The sequence below is a fragment of the Lytechinus pictus genome, chromosome 14, assembly GCF_037042905.1.
Source record: "Lytechinus pictus isolate F3 Inbred chromosome 14, Lp3.0, whole genome shotgun sequence".
NCBI lineage: Eukaryota > Metazoa > Echinodermata > Echinoidea > Temnopleuroida > Toxopneustidae > Lytechinus > Lytechinus pictus.
This window is the reverse complement of record NC_087258.1, coordinates 9669711-9695354: the sequence shown is the minus strand read 5'-3', so window position 1 is coordinate 9695354 and position 25644 is coordinate 9669711. Positions and strand designations below refer to the sequence as shown.

General features: G+C 36.5%; 2 protein-coding genes, 1 long non-coding RNA gene and 1 other non-coding gene across 6 annotated transcripts in view; 2 read left to right on the top strand and 2 right to left on the bottom strand.

The window, feature by feature from the left end:
- LOC129276673 (MORN repeat-containing protein 1-like) overlaps positions 1–16531 on the bottom strand; it is a 40588-nt gene extending 24057 nt beyond the window's left edge. For all 3 annotated transcript variants that reach the window (XM_064109805.1, XM_064109806.1, XM_064109807.1), the window contains exons 1-6: positions 16429–16531; positions 13356–13427; positions 3458–3667; positions 3007–3097; positions 2490–2577; positions 1048–1144 (exon numbers count right to left, since the gene is read on the bottom strand). In XM_064109805.1, the coding sequence (XP_063965875.1) occupies positions 1048–1144; positions 2490–2577; positions 3007–3097; positions 3458–3667; positions 13356–13427; positions 16429–16492 (622 nt within the window). In that variant the 5' untranslated portion in view covers positions 16493–16531. The remainder of the gene's footprint in view (positions 1–1047; positions 1145–2489; positions 2578–3006; positions 3098–3457; positions 3668–13355; positions 13428–16428) is intronic.
- LOC135156736 (uncharacterized) lies at positions 4031–6999 on the top strand. Its single transcript, XR_010295755.1, has 3 exons — positions 4031–4098; positions 5995–6097; positions 6865–6999. It is a non-coding gene; the product is annotated as an uncharacterized LOC135156736 (long non-coding RNA).
- A 2877-nt stretch (positions 16532–19408) lies between the features above and the next one.
- Positions 19409–19570, bottom strand: LOC129276964 (U1 spliceosomal RNA). The gene has a single exon (XR_008586154.2). It is a non-coding gene; the product is annotated as a U1 spliceosomal RNA (small nuclear RNA).
- Positions 19571–21426: 1856 nt separating this feature from the next.
- The window catches only part of LOC129276674 (protein dispatched homolog 3-like), a 49741-nt gene continuing 45523 nt past the window's right edge, over positions 21427–25644 (top strand). Inside the window, exon 1 of the mRNA XM_064109511.1 lies at positions 21427–21595. The gene's annotated coding sequence lies outside the window, so the exon portion shown is untranslated. The remainder of the gene's footprint in view (positions 21596–25644) is intronic.

Below are 25644 nucleotides of genomic sequence, written 5' to 3'. Positions count from 1 at the left end.
CTTGGATTGGTGACCCATTACATAACCCTTAACCCCACCACATTGTTTTCAACTTTGAAACAAAAAGTACTTTTTTAGAGGGAAAAATACAGATTTCAGCCAAAAAAGAAGAAACGAGTGTGAAATAGATCAGTGCTTTTTACTCACACAGGTCTTTAAATATAATAAAAAAATAAGAACAATATTGTTAGTCCAGGTATGGATTCTCATTCTTGTCATAGTCTTTTACATGATGGATGCATAAGAAATGTGTGGATGTGAAAATATCTCATGAAGTTCGGACTGGGGTAATTTGAGCCAGCCAACATGGGGCAAGTTGAGCCATGGTAATTCTTATGGTAATGTATAATAAAAAACAAACAAACCTTAAAACGCCATTGATATACAGGCAGAAAGGAGCAAATTCACATGACAGTTCTTTTACTTTTAGAGGATGTTAGTATTTATAGAGAATTAGCAAGTAAAAAGACTTTAAATAAAAAATTGACATGCTGGTTCTTCCCGCATACATTTTGTACATAGTTTTTGTGGCTCAACTTACCCCAGAAGTTGGCACAACTTACCCCACAGATGGGGCAAGTTGAGCCATTTGACATCATTTTTTTCAAAGGTCACGATGACTTTCAGTGTGGGGGTAGAAAGTTACATATAGGTGAAAAATATTTCCCAAGAATCAAATTTAAAGGCAAGGTACTTATTTCGGCAAGATTATTAGTCATATCAATTCTAACATGCAAAATGCAAAAAGTGTCACAACTTACCCCACCTTCCCCTACATATAACTGCTAATTTCACTCATCTGAGGATTGCAACACTGCACTTAGTTTTGGGGGTTTATGCACTTTTGTTTATTCATTTATTTATTTTTTGCCAGACATCTGCACACATGTTTGCATTGCCAGTAACTTACATGCAGGCTTACTGTTGATCCTCATTCCTTGAGCAGTGGATCTATTGCATTCCTAAAAACTAGGCATTAGTCTTACGTGTGATATGGGAACCTAAAATGGACTTGCGATGGAATGCAAGCTTGTAAGAGTAACTTACGTGCGGGTTTATCATTGATCCACATTCCTTCATACACCATCCCTGAACAGTGAATCATGGTCCCTTGGCCATTAAACATATCATTCCTCCATTGACCCTGTTAGAAATTCAAGAAATTAAAAACATTCATTTACAAATCGTGGCTGGTCTGATAAAACCTTGTATCTCAAAATTTGAACATTTAGAGGGAAGCTTAGAAAAAGCTGTATTTCACAAATATGGCAATGGTGGCAATCGTATATTGTGTGAAAACATTCTCCCAATACCTGACAAGAACTCTTTCTAGGCAGAAGAAGGCTGCTACCCATGCTATCATTCTAGAATTAAGCTTTACTCTGAGCTGTCATAAAAATATTCTAATTTTGAGATGCAAGGTTTTAACAGCCAAGAGACGATATGCTGATTTCTTTCTATTCTTTTGTCACATGGTCTTCATCCGCTCGGCCTACTTTCACTTTGGTCTCATCCCACACGGTCTAATCCAAGTTTGTGGGAGTGTTTCATGAAAGGACTTGTCAGAAGTTTTATTCAACAAGTCCTGTTTTATCCAACAGTTACCATAGTAAAAGTGCCTCTCAGCCAATCAAATCTAGCAAAGATGTCAAATCTGACAACATTCCTTGAATCTGAATGGCTGAGAGGCACTGATAGTATGGAAACTGTCAGATAAAACAGGACTTGTCGGATAAAACGTCCCAACAAGTTCTTTCGTGAAACGCTCCCCTTGACAACTTGGAGGACAAAAATGTTGATGAAACACTCCCCAGCTCGTCTAAAAACCGGTTGGTCTAATTACCATTTAGCCCATATACCACTTTGTATAATTCCCAGTTAAGCTATACCCATTTTGTCTATTATATCCCTTTGGGCTAAGCCCAGCGCACACTCTGCGACACGATTGCACTAAAATTCGATTGCAACAAAATCACAGAGTGTGTGCCAACCTACAACATGCTGCAATTGCAACTGCTTGTTTGCAGTAGGATCGCAGACCAAATCTCAGACATTTGACCTGTCAAATCTTTCTATTTTGCTTATTTCAGCCAATCAGATTTGTCCTTAACTATGTTGCTGCTGCAGCGCAGACAAAATACGCACAAAAGAAGAGGCGCCATGAGATGAAGCGCCCTGCAGAACCATTGCAATGTGTTGCCGACCTGCAATGCGATTGCACTGATATGCGATTGGCAACTTTGTTGCAATCGGATATTAAGGCAAACGCAGCCCAGAGTGTGCGCTGGGCTTGACAACAATTGATCAATACAATTAGATGAACTGTTTGTGAAACAATTTCTGCAAAGTAAGAAGCAGATGAAGTGGAAATTAGACCATTCTAGGTCCAAGTTGGTACAAGAAAAATTAATTGTTGAACCAAAGAGGAATTACACCAAATTTATAGAAGACCAACCCAGAGGAGATAAACCACTGTATTTTGTACTTACATCGTATATTGTTCCATCATTGCATCGTAATTCCCCACTTCCCTGTCTTCTGTCCATTATCCAATCACCAACATATTGATCTTTATTTCTGATATGACACAAATAAATGAAGAAAAAAAATCACGATCATATCAAATCAGTATTTTTCAAATAAGACTGGTAAATCATCTCATCAGTGAGTACTTCTTCTACTTGAAAATGAATGACACATTTTTAAAAACAGAAATAAATTTATTTGGCTTCGGGTGGCCATTTGAGTAGATTTGTGCCCCCAACTCTCCCCCCCCCCCTGCAAAAAATACTGTGACTTTAAGTTTACCCCAAATTTAATGGCCTGCTACATGTAAGTATTACAGTTCTAGGATAAATTTAATTCCTTCCGTAGTCAATTTCTATTCTATTAATTACTTTACTTTTACTATTTGTATACACTTTGAGCATCTCTTGTAATGTATGTTTTGTGCTATAGAAACATAATCTAGAGTAATAGAACATGAAGCATTTATTCCATACTTACACATATGTTTGCGACCCTTCACCATGCCTGATGTTGTTATGAAATGATCCTTCATAGTGGGTTCCATCTGAAAGCTTTAATACACCATGACCTGAACAAATAAAGTAAACAAACATTATTATGCTCAGCATACCAGAGAAAGACCAATTGATGTGGCTAAATAATATGCCGGGGTAATAATAAAATAATCATCAAGCAGGGCCCATTGGGAGAACAGTTTTCGGGATTGAAGTGACTACCCTGGGTAAAATATGAAATATTTTTATTATCATTATATGCCAGTTTTACAGCAACATGCACTTGCAAATCAACAAGTGGAACCACAGAGTTAAACTCAACTTAATATAAAGTTTAAGTTTTCATAACTTTTGTAAAATTTCAATAAAGTTATCTTGATAATTCAAAATTCTTGAAATGAACAAAATGGAAGATACTTTAAAGGTTCACATACCTTGTCTCCTATTGTGTTGCCACTCCCCTTCATAAGACCCACCAAGACCATAATTCATGACCCCATGGCCATGGAGCTCTCCATTGTAGAACTGGCCAGAATAGGTGTTCCGTGAGGTTGCCCATTTCCTGAAGCCGTGACCTTCGATTTCCCCATTGATGAACTCTCCTTCATAAAAGCTACCGTCACTCATTAGAAGTTTCCCATGCCCTACAACAATGAGAACAGAGATTTGGTAACATGAAAAACCAGAGTACATTATTGGGTCGTTGCAAAAAACATGCAACAATTGCAACTCTATTTTTAGTTCCTAATTTAATCGCATGTCAGTGCAATTAATTGCAAATTTGTGATTAATTGCTAATCTGCTTCTTGAAACAAGGGCCCCGTTGCATAAAACTTTTGCCAGACTTATTTTTGCCATAGTTTTTCTATGGCAAAAACCTTAGTTTTTTGCCAGAGTTTCAAATTCGGTCAAAATTTCATGGCAAAAAAACTCTGGCAAACTTTTGCCAGAGTTTTTTAAGTTGCCAGAGTTTTTTAAGATTGAATAAACTTGAACGAGGATGAACGCCGATATCAGCCGATATCGCGATCGGTATCTGCGGCTGCTGAAAAAATCATGGAGACTCCATATAACGGTAAGCTTGATATTTTTTAAATGAAATGTGTTGGTATTTGCTATTTTTATCATTATAAGTCGATTAATTAGTTGCAAAAATATCTGTGTATTGTTTTGAATCCGTGCTCGCACCGTGAAAGTGAGATTCACGATTTTTTTACACGTTTGAATCGTTCCATTTTTGTGTCGCAAGCGCCTGCGGGGTCTGCGTCTCGGCCATGTCTATTGCCGCCGGAGCTTCGGCATGGTGATGTGACCGCGCTGGTCGCACTTGGTGCGCCAACAGCTGAAACCACCAACTGCATCGACACGTTTGGAAAGCTTATTTATCGTATTTCTCTTGCTATGATCACACATTCTACATTATGATTAGTATCAGTAAATTAAAATTTCATGTTGTTCAAATCAATTTTTCATGTTAGAATTGAATTGAATGCAAAGCCAAAGTTGCAAACTTTGGACCACCGCACCGTCACTGTCGGTCGTTACCAAGTCAGACAAGTTGAATTGAAGTTGGTTAGATTCTAGACCTATCACCTACAACAACAGTTAGATCGAATTTTCAGATCTAACTTTAGGCATAGAATCAACATTCTTGATCTAACTTCTAAGTTAACTTTTTCTGAAGAAGTTGAGACTTCAGTCAATCAGTTTGAGGGCTCCACCGTGAAGCCCCTGACTGAATGCCTGAGGCTGAGTGAGGTACATGTTCTATTATTAGTATTACTATTTACATAGGCCCTTAAAAAAGGTGCGTAGCTGTAGAGCTAGAGCTAGATTAATGGTTGGCGCATAGACTCTCTTCTACCAGGTGCAGATCTAGAGCCTGTGTCTTTACTTAGTACAGTACTACAGGGCGCGAATTGGCACTAGGGCCTACAGTGCAGTGCTGCAATCCAACAATTTTGACAACTCTGAATGGTGGCTTTAATTTCTCCCTTAAAAATTTGAAATAAAATAGGGGGGGAGGCAGTCGTACCAATTGACCCCCTTTCCCTGGATCTGCTATAGGTGACCCCACATGAAATTGCGACATCATGATCATGAACAGTACTTAGCGTAATGTGCCAAAAATTTTGAGGGGGCCTGACACTGACAATGGCGTAGGGGGCAAATCTTTTTAATAAAAACTGAGCAATCCAAATTTTTTACACTTTTTTAAATACAAAAAAAAAAAATGTACGCCAGTGAACGTGAATCTATACAGTGGCTAGAGATTAAAAATTGGGCTCAATTTAAAGCTTGTTATAATCCAACACTCTGCAATTTATTTCAATTAATTGAAATTAATGATCTGATGACCACTAAAGTAAAAATCTTGAAAATCCTTCATAAAAAAATTCTTGCAGAGAAACAAATCATATATATAATGTTATTTTGGGGCTGAATGGAGACTATGGGATTGTTGTATTAGTATTTAACATGCATTACTATGTTTTTTAAGGGGCTAGAATTTTGATTTTGGTCTCAATTGCATATAACATCATTGATTATTATTTGTTTAAGATAGAAAATAAAAAATGATTAAAAAATTGCAGTTTTGGAATTTGGATATTCTAAGTTCATATAAATTTGCATATCTAAATTATGTTGAAGAAATGAACAAATCCCTTTAGGTTATTTATCATCTGAAATGGAATTTCAATGATCAATCCAAATATTTTTTTCCAGTTTGTACTGAGCTAATTTTTTCTGTTAAGTTTGAATCACTGTAATAAGTCCAACAATTGGAATCAACCATCAAAATGTCCTATCCTAGTAATGGTTTAATTCACCGGCACAAACATATTAGTATATATTCATTTGATAATTTATACTGAAAGTAATCTCAATGCAAATATTTGTGTGACTTTATCTAGTCTTAATTTGTGACTCTCTAATAGGATTATTTATTTTCTCATTCAATATCTAACAGCTTAAATAGTTGAGGTATATACACTGGAGCAACTCAAGTGCATGTGTGACTTTTTGAGAAGAAACCACACAAGGCTGTTGGTTAGCAATCACTATGTAAAAGGGTAAGATATACAGCTTAATTTCAAATTAGCCAAAATTCTAATTGCTACCATTTTAAGTATTTATAGACAGGCTTATATTTTATGTTGGTAATCTCGATGCAAAGTTTCTCAAAGTGAAAAGAATATTTATGAAGAAGAAGTCATTACTGCCTGATAATGTCGAACATAAAGTAGTTATAAAATACAATTTTTAAAAAAGGTTTCGTCTTCTTGAATAGAAAGAAAAAAAATTGTTTCAGGCATATTTGAAATGAGTAAGAATCCTCATGTTGATTATTTAATTTATACAACCCCCCCTCCCCCCCCCCAAAAAAAAAAATAGAAAATGTACCTAATCTCACCTGGCTATGCTAGTGATTGTGTAGACCTGAATCAATAATAGTTAAGTTCATTTAATTACCTCTTGCAATTCTTTGAAAATTATTATTGATTTTGATTTTTTTTGTCTTTGATATGTCCATTGGAAATGATGAAATCTTATTTTCTTACAATTACAAGTTTTGATTTAGATTTTCATGGAATAAAACTGAAAGAGTACAACACATCTTTCTTATAAATTCCTGATTTGAACTCTAGTTACATTAATAGATTGCAATTTTAAATTTTGATAACTTACAAAGTAGATAAATAATATTAATTATATGCCATGAAATGAGATTTTTGTCAAATAAATTTAGACAATCTTGACAAAGTGCAGAGTGTCTTTTCAATTAATATATAGCATATACCTATTTTATGATTTGTTTGTGTTTGCATTTTAAATAAAGGTTTGCAGAAACCAGACAGAGAGCCTGTGTGGAGATGCTATTGGCTGCCCAGGTCGGACTGCCTCCAACCTGAGGCGGTCTTGGAGTGATCTAACAAAAGAGTGAATGATTATGCTAGGAATCAGACAAAGACTGGTATGTATTTTTATTTATAAGAGTAAAGAATATATTTTATATGCATCAAGAAGAATTAAAGATCACTATCTCTTAAATTTTATTTTGTTGTAATTGTCATGCAACTAATCCAAAATATCTAGAATTTTTTTACATCCACCCATCAGAGGTGGGTCCGAGGACAGGTTTTGGGGTTGTCTGGCCATCCTGTCTTTCTTAAATTATTCTGATAAGTAAAGAACTGTTTGATTTTAAACTTTGTCCAAGAATGCATGTAGGATTGATTATACTTTAATTATTTTGAGGGTATCAAGGTCACCTGAATATACATCGTTCCTGTGATAAATAAAGAACCCTTTGATGGTTCAACTTCAACTTGGCAAATATATATTTGGGAGTGACAATGATCAGGTTAGGTCAAATGTAAAAATTCACCAGAGATCGTTGGCAAATTTGTGTGTTTAATATTTTTATCTTTTGATGTTGCAATGGCGGATGCATAAATTTCGAAACTTACAAATGTACCCCCATGATCCTCAACGGGTTAAGGATTGGTGTCACGGCTAAATACTAATTAAAAAACAAGTATTATTCTTTGTCTATTTCAGTCATTCAGTAATTAAATTGCTGCATTTGTGGAAAACTTCATAACTGAACAGTTCTGTGTGTAGTGACTTCAAAATTTGTTATTGACAGATTCTTCTTTGGCCTAGATCCCCTGTGTTTGTGGGGGGGGGGGGTAGGCACAGATCTGGGGGGGGGGTACACCCCCCAAAAAATTGTTGAAAGTACTGTGTATATATATGCAAGTGATGACCAGTTTTTTGGGGGTTGTCAACATTTTCTGGACAAAAGTGCCCCTCCTTTTGGAAATTCCTGGATCTGCGCCTGGGGTGAGGCGAGTCAAAATCACCCTTCATAGTTTTTTTTTTAAGATCCTTCTGCTGTGATCCCTGTTTGCATGGAGAACATTTATAATTGTGGCATTACTGCACTTTGTTAAATCTTTAGGTGGTAAAGTGAAGCCAAATATGGAGATTGTGCTGGCAGCCATGAGGGACAAGGCCAAGCATTGGGTCCATGGCCAGGAGACAGAGACTGGGGCATCTGAGCAACTGGTTAGTTTTACATAAAAGATTTATCACACAAAGTCATAACAAAGTTGAAAATATATATACCTAAGGATCATTTCATTAATTTTGCTATATTCTTTCATTCATTTTCTCGAGAAATGAGCATAATTTCGATTGAAATTTGTACAAGATGGTTCTCCCTATAGAAATAGGTAAACTGGTTTACAATGAAAAATTCAGATTTTTTAAAAGCTAGAATAATTATCCCTAACCCATAGAATTCCTATCATTCATTTTGAATTAATTAAATCTGAATTTTAACGGGGATAGTTCTTCTTTCCTCATGAAAATTTCTGCAAGGAATAGTAAGTAGCTTCAACTACTATTGCCAGATTGAGAGATTTTTGTTCAGAGTTGGTAAATGATTTAAGATTTCCAAAATGAAATAAAAATGTTGAATCATAGTAAGTCAATTAAAAAAAAATCAATGCGGAATGGTTTGAAGATGTAATTAAAGTTAAGTCAAAAATTATTTTCTTGATGTGCAGCTTTCACATAAGGCAGCCTGCTTCTGGACATGGGGAAGCCAGAGGAGGAAAAGGAGGTTGAGGCGGAACCTCAAGCTGTTCCCGGGGCACCATTGACATCCAGGGTAGATGGGGTCTAGTTGATTTTTAGGACACCAAGATGACACCCAGCATAAGAGAAGAGAAGGTGCTCTTCCTGTTATGACCAGCACACCAAGTACCAGGAGCATGGATCTGCAGCAAGTTCAGCAGGAGACGCTCAGAATGCAGCAAGCTATGCTGCAAACATTTAAAATCATCCATGTTGATTTTTGTAATTATCCACAATTGTTTGCAGCAGTTTGTTAATGGAAATCAGTAGTAACATTAAACAATGCAACTTTCTCTGCATTTTTTTTTTACTGGAAACCTGTTGAATATTGTTTTAGAAAATGAAGTAAATCACCTTGAACTTTGGAAATTTCCGAAAGCATATATTTTAGCAAGTAATATGAAAATGAGATATACCATGGTCACATTTGGTGGCCTTACGGCTAGTCGAAATCAGTCGTTTTATGTATTACTATACAAACCACCTACATGAAGCTGGTACAAGGATGAGTAAAATGGCTGATTTTGACTCGCCATAATGCCACCGGCTGGCAAATGTGACCTAGACATAAGTTGTTGATGTCATTGCCTCATAATTTTGAACAAAAAAATGACAAAGACTACATTCTTCAGGATTGAGAAAGTTAAACTTGAACTTTATTCTCATCTCAGTAGATAGAAGATAATGTTATTCATTCAATACTGCGGTAGAATTTGAACAAATGCCTTGCAATGCAAAATAAAAATTTAGGTTCTGAAATCTTGATGGGAATCCCTGTGCAAGAACAGTTTTAAAGTTTATTTATACATGTTCATATTGCAAGTCTGTTATATGATCTGTCAGCATTGTTTGTGGATCTCACACTGGTGTCATTAGCCATAGTTCCAATCTATATCCTGCATTGCCCAACAGGATGCCTTGCAATTCGCCATCTGCAAAACGTTTTCCAATGGTACTTTTATGTTGATTTAAAAGAAAAGGGACCTTGTCAACATTCAATCACATCTTTCAATACGCATATAAGGGTATGGGATACTGTTAGCATTGAAATTAAAATATGACTTGATAAAAATTATTTTCAATTAAATTCAAAGTATTATAATGGTTCATAACGAGTTCTTTTGACTGTCACTGTTCTTAATAAGTGATTGCGAATAAAATTATTTTAAATGTATAATTCAATGAGAAATGAATTGTTTAAAAGAGGATAAATTGCGAGAGAAGAGATAGAAAAAGAAAGAAAGTATTAAGAAAGAGACGTCTGAGTTGTGTGATCGTAATTTAATTGAGAAAAGAAAACTGTTCTTAATAAGTGATAAGTTTTTCCCTATTCTCGCTTGCAAATAAAATTATTTTAAATGTATAATTCTATGAGAAATAAATTGTTTAAAAGAGGATAAATTGCGAGAGAAAGAGATAGAAAAAGAATGAAAGTATTAAGAAAGAGACATCTGAGTTGTGTGATCGTAACTTAATTGAGAGAAGAAAACTGTTCTTAAGTGATAAGTGTTCCCCATTCTCAATTGCAAATTAAATTATTTTAAATATATAATTCAGAATTAAATTGTTTAAAATGGAGAAAGGGAGAGAGAAGAGGAAGAAAAAGAAAGAATTATTAAGAAAGAGATGTATGATTTGTGTGACTGATATTTTAATTGACAGTAGAAAAAAAATGATTTAACCTTTAGGTTGGCCTCCGACTATAAAAATACAATTGCACCATCCCTGTTGGCCCATAAAGGAAAATATTATTGATTGTTACATAAAATATTACCAAGCAAAACATTAAGTCTTATTCGCCCCCCCCCCCCCCCATATAATTGCCACACCTTCAACACTATGGATCTATGTTTTATGAAATTGCTCATTTGGATATTTTGGAAATATTTTTAACATTGCCAAGAAAGCAACAACAACAAAAAAGAACCTTTTTGAAATATTATGGACAAATGTGATTCAAAATCTTTTCCTCCACTTTTTCTAACAATATTATAATGTTTTGAATAATGGCATTGAGGAGGGGTGGTGTGATTGAATTGATGAATTTAATTATTTGTTCCTTGTCAAATAATTTGGATATACATATTTTCATCCAATGTAAATATAATGTGTAGGCCTAGGCTGTTTACCCCCCCCCCCCCCCCCCCTCTTCCAGAATAATCCCCCTCTTGCTATCTCTCTTTCTCTCTCTCATTGTATGTTAGATGTTCGGGGACAGTTTTGTCCCATCATTGAGGTTATCAATAATTGAGTTTTATTCCTGGCTTTTATAAAGCAACCACAAAGAAAAAATAAAACATCTCTCAGTTGTCCCCGTTCAGGGATTTTCGATGATGGCTAGTTTTTCTTACTTTATTACATGTACTATGTAGACACAAGTGTGAAATTAAAAAGGAATCCACACAAATTTCGGGTCACTGTACTATATAGTGTAAGTTTTGATAAATATATCAGTCGGATATTTCATTTCCCCTTTTGTTTACGTGCTCGATCGTCGTCTGTCTTGGATCGAGCGACGGGGAAGAAAAATATAAGTTAGGTCTGTTTTGAGTGAAAGATAGACCTCCTCCGGCATGCCCCTCCTTCTCAATCATCACCCAGTTTTTATGACCTGTTAAAGAAAAATGAGACTGGCAAAGGTGAGAAATTAAGATGTCCAATGAGCGCGTCCTAATCTTACTTTGAAGTTCCAACTTATTTTTGCAAGTGTGGGACTAGGCCGTATTGACTGCTATTCAAGTTTTCCTCGTAAAATTGAACTTGCAGTACAAGTCTGTTCAATCGTTAAAATAAAGTTAGCTCATACTTCTGAGTAGTTCAGGTGATTTAGGGTAGTATTTCTTGGTATGTCTTATAGAACTTGTAAATATTTGGATTTACAAAGATGGTTAAATGGTAAAAAACAGCAAAAAAAGAGGCGGCTTAGGAGGTACAACTGTACACCAACAACACATCGTCGCATATCGCATAGAGGTTGAACCAGCGGCCAACTCGCCAGCCGGAGGCTCTGACGATAAAGGTCACGGTAGCAAAGAAAAAGAGCAGACTGCCTAAGTTCAAGTTCAACTTTAAAGCCTTATGTTTTGAGTAATTTAAAGGGTTTAGTCCAACTGCATCGCTCTATTCACAGCATAACTTTTCAAAAACACTATAATCATTAAGATTTACCTAAACTAGAGCTAGATTCTATCTTAGAAGATTTTTATTATTGAGCTGTCACAGGGTTGATAAATTTTAAAAAATTAAACCACAACCTATTATTCCCCCCACTTCACTTAAAATCTAGATCTTCCTAGGCCCTATTTTTACTAAATTAAATGAAATTTTCTGTAATTACCTTATTGCGTAGCCTATACAAGGCTTATGTCACCCTTCTAATTATTCTTGAAGCCGTAGACAGGTGAATACTGTATATGGTACTTGGGACATATCCTGAGCAGCTGCCTTGAAATAGTTTTGCCGGAGTTTTTAGGACTTTGCCGTTGGTACAGGAGCTACGGCAAAACCCCACTTGATTTGCCGGAGTTTTTAAAAAGTTTTGCCGTAAAAAACTCTGGCAAAGTTTTATGCAATGGAAAACTCCGGCAATTTTTTTTTTGCCGTAGTTTCCTGATTTTTTGCCGTAAAAAACTCCGGCAAAAGTTTTATGCAACGGGGCCCTGGAGTGTAATCTACTTTGCTAGTCAAAATTGATGTATCACTTGCAAAATTGCAACAGAATATTTGCAATTGATTGCAAATATTTTCTTGCAACACCCCCTATGACCTAATCTCATCTACTTTCTTGTACTGGGGAGTGTTTCATGAGGGGTTTCTTCAATTAATTTCATTAATTAATTTGCTCTCGGCCAATCAGATGCAAGGAATTCAGTAGCTTTTGACAGTTGTCAGAGAAATTTAATGACTTTTTGTTTCATGAAACACTCCCTCGTTGTCCCTTAAAACAATTCGCAAAACCAGTTTAGAGGATCGCTTTGCGAGTGTCCTTATCACAATCTCCTGAACTGATTTCCAAAGCCACTTCAAGTTAAGCGGTCTTGATGCTATAGGAATGCTCTCAGTGTGGTCACATGTTTCACATAAAATTTGAAACTGCATCAATAACTGTGATGATACAAGAACTGATGATTCCATATGTATGTGTGGTGAATTGTATTTTTTAATGTACTGGTAAGTGAATCTTTGAAGTGAAATCCTTGTTTCAACAATTAAAGGGGGTTCACCAGGCTGAATAAAATAGAGTAAAATTCATCAGGTAAAATGTTGAAAATTTCAGCAAATCTGACAACAAATAATGAAGTTATTAAATATCAAATCATAGCAATATTTTGTGAAAACAGTCATACAGTATGCACATTGTCATGAATATTCATTAGGTGGGCTGATGATGTCTTGTCCCCACTTTATGTAAATATATGAAATCATGATTGATCATGATGCAGGCGAGACAAAAATTAAAGAACAAATGGGAATATGACATCATCATTTTTTTCATTGAATATTAAGGAAGACATGCCTAGAACTGAATCACCAAAATAATGAAAACTTTAAAATGTCATAACTTTGTTATTCCTTGTCCGATTTTGATAAAATTATCAGTGTTTTGATTGTCTAATTCTTCTACATCTGTTCAAAACATTATTTTTCAGCCTGATTACCCCTTTAATGTAATTACTACTGACTCACCGTGTTTCTTGCCTTCTTTCCATTCTCCCTCATACTTGAAAAACTTGTTGCAATATTTGTAGACTCCATAACCTGAAAAGAAATTGATACTGATAATTCAAAACTGCACATTGCACAAGACACATAGCTATAATCATCATATGCCTTGGTCCAAGGCTGAATGCAAACCCATCGAAAGTACTGAACCAGGTTGTTCAAAAAGACAGCAGCCTGTCGCTATCTTTGAGTTTGAATCACTTTGACAAAATAAATTATTTTAATTCCTTTGATTACAAAAACAGAAAATAGGAGTAATCATTAGGAGTAATTGTTAGTCGTAAATTACACCTGAATGGTATGCACCTTAAAAGTTAAAACCCATATCAACAACACATTATTTCAAATTCAAAAGCTTAGAAAATTGTAAGATCCATTTTCTAAATTTTCACCCGAGAGGACCTCACAAAAATATTTTCAATGGCAAAGCAATGTAACAGAAAAGGTTTAACAAACTGGACAAATACTATAGACCTGTGTCTCTCTCTGTATTCATACTCATTATGTGCAGAATCCAAAACTTGTCCAACAATAGATAAGCCTACTCATTCATTCTGGTCAAAAAATTGCATTCTTCCCATACTTCAAGTCTGGGGGGGGGGGGCACTCACATATATTTGCGTGCCCCCCCCCCCGCCCCCCCCCCCCCCCCCCCGGGCTTCAAGTTAAATTCATTACTTACTTTCCATGATATCTAAAGACAGTTTTGGAGTAGATGACTAGATTTATGTGTTGCAGTGGCACAATGAGCCAAAAATCTTAAGGGGGGCCAGATATACGGCAAAAGGAGCAAAAGTTTTATTTTTAAAATCTATTTTAATATGAAAAATCTAATCTTAGATAGGAATCTTAATTTTTATATTAATAATATTTTATATTCAGAAACAAATTCACTTTTGATGTCAGTGGATTGTATTACAGAACACTTTTCATAAACTCAATCATATTAAACACAATATTTTCTTAAAATGCATCAAACTTCCACCACGAATATACAGATACCTACAAAATATAAAGATATATTTTTTGCCGTGTTCAGCTTTCTTTTAATATCAGCTTCTGAAATTTACAAAATCTCATATCAGTTAGGCCTATTGAGCATGTCTTCTTGTTTTGAGAAATATAGGCTTCAAAAACGTGTTTTGGGACCTTTTTCATCATCTTTCTATTAAAATTCCCTTTGGAAGGTTATTGCAAAGAATTAAGCAATTGCCATTATTGAATTTGATCTATTTTCTGATGCATAGGCCCTATGAATGTGCGCGTTGGTCAGTAGGTAATACAATCACTCACTAGTGACTAGGTAGTATTTTTTTATTTCCTTTTCTTTTTTCTCTCCTTTTAATTTCATTTCTTGCCTGTAATTGGGACTTATTATGATTCTTGGACTTGTCTTGGTCATGAAAGTAAGTTTCAGAAGTCACCCCCACCCCCCTCTCTCTCTCTCTCTCTTTCAATTCATCCACTGTTCGGTGATCACCAGGTAACATAGCTCAAGCGATGTTCGCGCAGGCTCCACTCCACTTCACTACCGCTACACTACTCTCCACCTACCCGAACATCGAGCTCGTGAACTCGCTCTGATATTCCGAGCGACAAAGGTGGGATTTTATGGGGGGAAAATATAAAAGTCATGCAACATCACGATCTTTAAAAACAATTAAAACTAATATTCTTACTTTACACAAGGTTTCACTTCTTTTCCATGCTTCTATCAGTCTCAAAATTGGTGATTTAGAGCAAACATGGAGTTCCTCACACGTATTAATAATTCGCTGCCGATTCAAAACATCGCATTCGCATGCGCGAGGGTCTGAGCTCGGACCCTCGCGCATGCGAATGCATAGACCAAAAGCTTCAGTCTCTGTATTTTGGTTGTTCCGCTGAACTACGTTGGCTCCACTCACCATACATAGACTGAAGGGGATGGGGCCCCGTACCTACAGCCAACGTATAGTGAACTAGCGTTTTATAGATCGCGATTTAAAACTGTTTTTTAAGCAAACTTGAAAGTTTCATGGTTTCCATTATCAGGGAAATATATATAACTTAAGTAATTGCATACCTTGGGCCAGAGTTATTGAAAAAAATCCTCTGGATGATTGAGAAATCTGTCATCTAAGACATTTTCACCTGACCTGACGGTTTTTCTTGCAAGTTGCCATCTTGAATGACGTCATTGTCATTATTAACTTAATGTCTCGAATCGATATATCGCGATTATAACTAGTACTCGTACTAGTATAACTAGTATCGTTTATCTTCGGTTTCGTTCGCATATGGAGCAGATCGTATAATATCGAAAGCAATATCGATATATCACATTCGTGATTGTTGACGTTCGTTTGTAAATATTTTATAGTTTGGCTGCCATTTTGACCATTTTTATCGTGTTCAACCCAATTAAACATCGGTAAAGTATATTTTTCATGCCTTTTTCATCTATATCGTTTAAAGTATTTAAATGTTAGAATATCATCAATTAAAAGTTTGTTGTTTATACATCCTTAGATTGTAAATTCGATGTGTAAAATTACATCAAACTTTGGACTGTGAATTGACAAAAGGGAGGGAATGAGAACACATGCGAGCCCACACGTACACCCTACCGTCGGTAAATGGGGATTACAGTAAAATGTCAGAAATTGTTGAATAAATCCCCAGAAACGACGGTTATTCCTGTCTAGCGAATGCGATGTTTTGAGCGTATGAAATTATTTTCTGACGTGTATGTTGCGCGCGTTCGGTAATACAATCACTCACTATACTACTACTGGCACCACGCACACGACATCAAAAAGTGCACCCAGCATCGGGTAGCAGTAAGCAGCGGGTGGGCCCAGGCCAGGCCGGTCGACGGGCCGGGCTGGGGGCGCAGCGCAGGTGAATGAGTGGGGTTGCGATCCGCAAGTCACAATCAATTTTATCATCATTCTGGACATAACACAATAATTTTTCACAGTCAACATATCGACCACACATCATTCATAAATATTCACAAGGAACACCCAAATAATGTTAAGGAAATTTAATTTACCGTGTCGGATTTGATTTCTGGTTTCGCCGATGTACCGCTGGCCTTTGGTCGACACGGACGCCATCGTCGCAAATGATTATTGACTCGCATGAGAACAGTGTTCTAATTGGTTGATGCAAAGGCCAATTTTACTATTAGCCAATGAAATAAGTTTTACCTTTCGACCAATTATACCTTGACGACATGACAGTATACCACCTGTCGGCTGAAATTGCATTCAAAGTTACCCCGGCCTGGAACCTGGTATTACCTCAAATTCCCCCTTCTGCCTTCTTTTCCACTCTTCCGCTGCTATCTAAGATACTTTGATTAGGGGTGGGATGGAGGGGAAGCTTGGGGGGGGGGGGGCTTTAAAGGGGTACTCCATGCTGAAAATAATATGATTTGAACAGATAAAGAAAAATCAGACAAACAAAAAGCTGCAAATTTTATTTAAAAATCGGACAAGGAATAACAAAGTTTAGAACTTTAGAATTTAAAGTCTTGCATTATTCCGGTGAAACAGTTCTAGGCATGTCTTCATGAATATTCAATGAGCAAAGTGATGATGTCATCCCAACTTGTTCGTTTGTATTTTATTGTATGAAATTAGGTTTATTCATTTTTTTTCCTCCAAGAACTAAAACTATGGATTGACAACTGATTTAGTGCATTAGATATTCATTGCTGCGACGTATTTCATTATAACATAAGGGATGCATTATTATCATTCACACATGACTGTATAAAATAATGAAACAATAATGATTTCATGTACATGTAATAACAAAAGAAAAAGGAAAATGGGGATGTGACATCATCGGGCCACCTGATGAATATTGATGACGACGTGCATATTACTGTTTTCACATTATAATGCTAAACTTTAAAAATGCAATAACTTAGTTATTTGCTATCAGATTTTGATATCAGATTTTTCAGCATTTCGCTAAATGAATTTTGCTCCATTTATTTAAATATAAATATTTTCAGTCCGGAGTGCCCCTTTAATGGTAATCTTGGCAGAAGAGTGTACCCTTTTATTGTCTTCCAAATAGGCTAGAGAGGTGAGAGGGGTGAAAATAAATCAAACAGAGTGGTGAAAGTGTGAAAGAAATCGGACAAGCAGTAAGAGGGTTGATCCCTAAGACTGTAAATTTCAACATGACAACGAGGTATAGCAAATTATGACAAGTGTAAGAACAACTTTCCCATAGCCCATTATGTATTTACCTATCAGGGATTTGTGGTTTTCTTATAACTTAGTAAGTACCCATTCCCCTAAAAAAGTACACATTCCCCTGGATAAGTAATCAAACTGTAATACAGATAGATATAATTTTTAACAATTTATAATTTTCTTATTGTTTGTCCGATATCGTTCAAGCATTATCGACTTGTCTGAATTGTCTTTTTCCTATAAAAACATTATTTTATTTGGGTTGGATTCCCCCTTGACATGTTCTAGTCTCTTCGTAATCTTACAAACCAAAACAGTTACTAGAGCGGCACATCTCTGTATTCCATTATACGACGAGTATCTCCCCCCCCCCCCCCCCCGGTAAGGCTACCAGAACTTTATTTAACCCTACGATCGAAGTTAACTCATAATATTATGAACATTGACCTTAATGTAGGTCTAGTTGATAAAAACGAATACAACAAATAATCAGGGGCGTAGCATAGGGGGTGGAGTTGCACAGCAAGAGGACCACACCAGTTATTTTACACTGGTGTTGAATTGGTGGTGTTAGTTTTACACCTATAGGTGTCATTACAACACCTTTGGTTGTTACATTTACACGCTTTGGTGTTATTTTTAATCTCTAGGGTGTAATTTTAACACATCGGGGTGTGGTCCTCTATTAACACCAACTGGTGTCAGTTTTAACACCGCAGTTTTTACAGTGTGGGATTATGCCCCCCCCCCCCCCAGTTTCGAGCTGGAAAAAGTAAAAAAAAAATTGTAATGATATTATCTTTATGATATTAACTTATCATTGTTATCCCCAATATTATTATCGGGTTTTTTTATCATCATAATTATAATGATATATATTCAAGCCAGAAGTTTTGATTTTTTTTTGGCTTGCTTCGCTCGTTCTTATTTCATATATAATATGTATATAACAAAAAGGTGGGAGGGTATGTGTACGCAGACTAAAATTTATATTTGATATTATACGTACTACATAGGCTATGTTTACCCCCCCCCCCCCCCCCCGGCCCCTAAAAAAGTTCCACAACTAAGAAAAAGCATAGAGAAGCAAAAGCAGTGAAATATGATTTTCTGAATTTCATGTCAAAGTTAGATCTGAAAAGGTCATTTTTTTGCTAGCTCTCAACTTTTAAGAAAAAGTTTTGCCCTATATCCCACACTGCAAAAACTCCGGTGTTGATTTAACACCAGCCCAGAATCTATATATGTCCACACCAGAGAAGTATTGAAACAACACGAGTTTGGAATCAAACCGATGCTGTCTTAATGCTAATTGGTGTTGTATAAACACCTTTCTGGTGTTAGACCAAAATGAAACTGGTGTTGTTTAACACTTCTCTGGTGTGGACATATATAGATTCCGGGCTGGTCTTAAATCAACACCAGAGTTTTTGCAGTGCATAATTAGCATCCATCACATTCATTTTATACAAACTATAGTGCATAGGATACACACCTACACACTGTTACGTGTGTGTATAATTCATTTGGCTGATATGAAATTATCCCCCACCTCCCTCCTCCTGTCTGTCACTGACAAGCGGGTTATGCTTACAAAAGCCAACAACAACAAAAACACTTCATCATTACAAACATAATTGTGTTACTATTTTATGGTGCAAAAAGGATTGCAATATTAAAGTGTTTTAGGAGTGTTTTAAAAGCTTTATTAGTGTAGTAGATAACTCATCCTTCATTCCTCGTATTTTTTTAATTGTATAATCCATGTAGAGTGTATCTATCTCATATTCATGTTATTTACTTTTCATTAGGATTTCGTTGTAGGAGATAGCGCGAACGCAGATCTCCGCTACCATAAATTATACGCCCGAGTTCCCCACGTTTGGGGGAATCGCAAGATTCAGCAAGCCGGAGTGCAATGGCAAGCCTCGCCCTGGGGGTGCATCCTTCTTGATCAATGCGACCCCTGCGCCAGGTAAGTATGCTCATCCGTTATACGGCGCAGTATATGTACATTGCATACAAACGTTTGGTTACAGTTATAAACATTCAAATTTATCATATAAAAATCTTCATTATTTTGTTATTTTAGCATATCACAGCTTAATCTATTTCAAAATTTCGTTGAACATATTATGATCAAACTACTTAGTACTGATGTAAACCTTTAAAAATAATCTATAGGTAGAAATACGTTATTTTAGAGCGAAAGAGTAGTACTAAATGCTTACTGTGAAACTCTTCATGAATATTCATTTAAATTGGCACGACGTCATCATTCAATCATGCGCAGTTCGACAATGCGCACACAAAATGGGTGGTGGTGTTCGTAAATCAAAAATATAAAAGCAAAAATTTCCCCGTTCTCTGCTGAAGGACTATAAAAAAGCAAAAGCGGTGCAATATGATTTTCCGAATATCATATCAAAATCTATCACGGTCCACCCCCCTCCATATGGTACAAAGTACCAACGGCACTTAAAAAAACACAATGATTTTGTTTTGATGAAGCTGAATATTTACCAGCACTCTGCTATAAAGTACTCTAACGAGTTTTATCTGCACCATAGAAAAACTGGGTTGTTCTGCTTTTCTCCAATCAGGTTTAATGCTTGTTACAGTGCATTTTTTCATAATCTATTTTACCAAGTGGGGGCGTGGGTAAAGAGGAAACTCTTTAATGATTCTCCAATTTGTAGGCATATTTATAGTCAGGAGTCACCGCCCCCCCCCCCCTCCCTTACAGATACACATTTCTAATCCACTATATGAATGACATGGGATTGTTACTCAGTTAACGGTTAAAGCCTTTTAGGCGGGGAGTGTTGGCCCATAGCATTGTATATCCGTTTGGTCTACTATTATTGCAGATGGTCTAATTCTCAGAACATCCTGCACCACCATGGCTAAACTTGGTCTACTATCAGATGATCTAATTCTCAGAACATCCTACACCATCATGGCTGACCCACTTGGTCTAGTATTATTGCAGATGGTCTAATTCTCAGAACATCCTGCACTATACCATGGCTAAACTTGGTCTACTATCAGATGGTCTAATTCTCAGAACATCCTACACCTTCACGGCTAAACCCACTTGGTCTACTATCAGATGGTCTAATTCTCAGAACATCCTACACCGTCATGGCTGACCCACTTGGTCTACTATTATAGCAGATGGTCTAATTCTCAGAACATCCTGCACCACCATGGCTAAACCATGGAGGTTCTACCTCCATGGCTAAACCCACTTGGCATATCAATTTGGTCACAAAACTGTTTGGTCCAATACTCACTTAATCTGACTGCAGTTTATAATGCCCTGCAGATCATTGGCCAAGATGGTCTAATTTTCACCCCGCCTATACTTTATTCTTTTGCACAATGTTGAATGAAAATTTTGTCCTGCTTTAAAGGTTCGTTTAAGACTAAATTTTGTTAGACCAAATAGATGTTTAAGACGAAATAGAACAATAATAATTGATAAGACGGCTAAATGGCAATCATGCCAAAATCATGGGAGTCGAGGATTATCCTCTGTTCATGGGGGGGGGCGGTCCACGGGGGTGATCTATTGTTGTACCCATTTGTACCCCCCAAAAAAGAAAGAAAAAGAGATAATCTCTCTCAATCCTCTGCTCTGATGACGCATATGGCCAAAATGACTAGCTCCTACCTCACGGGCGGCACGCGCGCTCTCGGTAGAATCGGCGCGCGCTCAGATTGAGACGTCGAGCCGTCTCGCCAGCTAGCTGGTGTCTGCTTTTGTTATTGTTTACACAAACAAAACGGGAACACATGCATTCTTTGTTCGAACCCGAGCGATCTCGCAGGTAATCATTCAAGCTGTGGTAGAGAACATAAGCTAACGTTATCAGTTCAAGAGCCGAGACGGACATGATTATGAGCATCGTTTCTGGAGTTGACGAGAACATCATGAACGCGAAGAACTGAGAACAGACTATCGACCGTCTTCAACTTTAAACAAGTTCAAGCTGAGCTGACTAAGTAAGTTCCACTTCAGCTTCAAGAGCTAGACTCTAAGTTCGAGAGCGACGGCAGTGAAGTTTATTTCTTTTTTCTGCCCAGGGTCAGGTCACATCCCCCAATCCCCCCGGCAATCCCCTTCCTTTGGCTTTGATTTGGCATTTCATTTTATTTGGGGCTGCCGCTGCATGGTCTCGACTTTTATCCAATTCGAACATCATGAACATGTCCAAGCAGCATGAACATCAAATAGTAAATGCAGTTTCGCTTGACGGCTTCCAATGGCAAAGCTCCTGCAAAATCACCTTGAAATTAAAATACCCCCTCACTTCTCATAAACGTGCATCCAAATCTATCTTTGAGATAGGCTGCTGCAGCTGCAGAGCCCTTGGACATGTTTAAGATAAAGCAAATGATGAGATGATGACCAGCACGTATTTCATTTTTTTTATTGGGGGGGGGGGGGAGCAAGTGTGGTTCAAATATTATATAGTAACTTAAATTAAAGGTACAAATTGTTGTAATTTAAGGGATTGATTTTTTGCTTTTTAAAGTTCACATTCAGTCATCGCATGTGTAAAAAGTTGATGCGGCCTGCGGAGTGTGAGTTTCCTCAGAAAGTGAAAGTCGTAGGTGCACAATGTGAATGAGGCCAAATATGCCAAGCCGCCATTAAGTCTGCCAGACCAAGTGAATATTTATTCAATTTTTTTGTTTTTATTGTCGAAATTCACGACATGTATTTCAATTTTTATTAACTGAACATTGTATTTACAATGACACTGCAGGTGCAGGTAGCGCTCTCTTACCTGACGTCGTTCGTAGGATGAGTGCCTGACGCCTTAAACCGCTCGACTATGAGCAATTGACGACAGATTGGACTGTTCTAAAGTCTTTACCTCTGCTGCATAGAAATTCTATATCTTCATATTTCCAAATGTTTTTTTTATTATTCTTTTGGTAAGATTCTTGGTAATTTGAGGATTGCTGTCATGGGAATATTTGCTAATGATATAGCCTGGAATGAATGGATAGGCTACTTATTTCATGATTATGCTTTTCAATTGATCATATTGACATATTATGCACATGTTGTATTTCATGTTTCTGATTAAATTGATGTTGTGATTGATTCCGTACATTAAAAAATTTATAGAAAAAATCAAGACTGCATATGTAATCTTTCTCGTTGATGAATTTTCAATAAAACATGGCAAATAAATTGCAAATGAGATGAAACAATTAATGTGAACCCAATTTAAAACAAATTGGCTACTGGGATTTCTGTTCCCATTTGGTCTCATTAAAACAAATTGTGACCAGAATCAGGGGCAGATCCAGGATATTTCAAAAGGGGGGGGGGGCACATTTTCCCGAGGAAAAATTTGACAAGCAAAAAATTAAATAAAAAAAGGTCTTCATTTTCAAAAGGGGGGATGCACACTTGACTTCTGTTTTAACCGCATTTTTATATAACAACTTTTAATTGTGCCTCTCAAAGGGGGGGGGGGGTGGGCATGGGCCGGCTCTGCCTCCCCCCTTGGATCTGCCAATGCCAGAATTCACAAAATCTACAGTCACCAGAAATTAATTTTATACAAGGATTTTTCGTGGAAGAGGAGATGTTTGGCTTTAAAATTATATCTAAAATAAATCTTAAACCTCTTGACAAAGAAAATTGTTACCCTTATTTTTGAAAAAAAAGGGATTAACTCTGGTCAGCCTGCCCAAGTACACTTACTGTTGACCTCACTCTATTGATTGTGTGATGTAACAAAGAGAGCATTATTTACAACTCAATAAAGTTTTCAATGAACAACTAATTGATCAAACACATCCTGTGCATTTTTATGAACCAGTATTACTGCAAGAGCTTATGAATAGGCCTACCCAGTTTTGAGATGGATTTCAAAGTGAGGGATGTATTTTGGTTGGCACCAGTGGGAAGAGTGGACTGTATGAAATAAATATACGAGTCTATTTACAAAACTGTGAGAATAACATTTGGCGCTGATTTCACAACTCCTTCAATACCCCCCCCCCCCATGAAATCAGGGCAGTGAGACTTAGGAGAAAAAATATTTGCGATCAATTGCAAATATTCTGTTTCAATTTTACAACTGATAGATCAACATAAGTTGTAGCAAATCAGATTACACTCCTTGTTTCAAGGAGCAGATTAGTAACCAATCGCAAATTTGCAATTAATTGCAGGACATATGATTGATTTAGGGACCAAAAATAGACTTGCAATTGATCGCAAGTTTCTTGCAACACCCCATAAGGCCTTGGTCTTATCTCGTGTATGCAATTTTCTAGATGTAGGTGCTGTCAATGCCTGTCTAACAAATAAGAACACTTGATTTACTTTGTTTACAAATGCCCACCAGCCACAGCCTTCATATCGTAACTGAATTTGGAATTACATGTACATAGGTGATGCAGGGATTCGAGACTAAGACCATGCAGAAATATGTAATGTTCATGTTTGTCAGTACCGGTATATATCTCGTATAATTTTACAACCTCAAGCACCCCACCCCTTGCCCCATACATAAATATCAAATCAAATATAGAAAGATCTCTTTCAAGAGAGTATTGAATACTCATCTTTTATATAGATAATTTCTGTGTAGAGCAGGGCCCCGTCTTACAAAGAGTTATGATTGATATATAATAAATTGTAACTCTATGGATATCCATCAGTGTCATGATTTTTTCTACTGGAAATTCACAAAAAGTCTTGTAAACAAAGGTGAACAAACCAAATTGTAAAGAAATCAATGAATTTATGAATATATATATGTATACATGTTCATCATATCTAGAAAAAAATGTTGAACAAACATGCATTCTTAGATGTGGGCGTTGCTGGTTTTCCATAGTTGAGGTTGATCAGATCAATCCATAGAGATACATGTACAATGGCCCGAATTCACAAAGGGGCATTTTCACGGTAACTGACATTACACGCCACAATGTTTTCACACCTTTCATTGTGTGTATCTCTAAAACAACAAATGATGGGAGTTTGCTTTTGATAGAGTTAATAAAGTGAACCTTGCTGTATACTCTGATACTAAGTTTTCCTATGTAACCACATTTTTTTACGCATCAGCAAGCAAAAATGTGTCGGTAACTGACATTACGCAAAAGGACATGCAGTTTCAGGGTGTTCATTAAAATTGAAATATCTCATGTCCCTGAGTAGATAGAGTAATAATTTGAATATGTAAATATACCTCCGTTACTAGGTTAAGATGTGTCAAAATATTAAAAAATTTGTTTTTGTCTGTTGGGGACTATATAATGGGGATGGGGATAATGTTTCCACAACCATGCTGGTAACTGACATTACACTTAATTTGCCATAGAGATAACACATGGAAGTCAAATGCGTGGAATCATTGCATTGTATCTTCTGTGCAGGGCTTCACATGAAAGTGAGCTTGATGTGGAAGTATACCCGAGTTTTTAGGAACATTTTAATGAAAAACTTTTTCTTTTTCTTAATTCCTTTCTTTGATTTGAACATTTTTATCATTACTTGTCGTTAACTGACAATACACATTAACATTTACCAGTGCTATATGATTTTCAAAGGCATAATTTTCTTGGTACTTATATGTAAGGCTTTTTAAAATCATAAAAGTTTCACAATACTTCACATTTTTAATTATCAAAAGATAAGAAATGTATGTTTTACTTACTCGGGGGGGGGGGGGGGGTGGGGTCATAGCAGCTACATGTTTTCCTATAGTAATTTAATATTGCATTGACTGTACACATGGATTTTTCTGACTATACACCCATAATTTATTAATCAGTTTTATATTGACTTTTTAAACCTTTTCCGTTTCCTTCTCCAACCTCCCCCTCCCCTCAAAAAAGGCAAAATGAATAAGGGTCTCCTCCCCTAGGCTACATGTACCCCTCCCCCCAATCTCATGCAGCCATGTAGTTTTATTGATTTCTATTCTGGTCAGTGCAAGCAATGCTTGTTCATATCTGTCGGATTTCAACTCTCTTCATAATTTGTTTAATCATTTTCTTTGCTAATTTCTTTTATA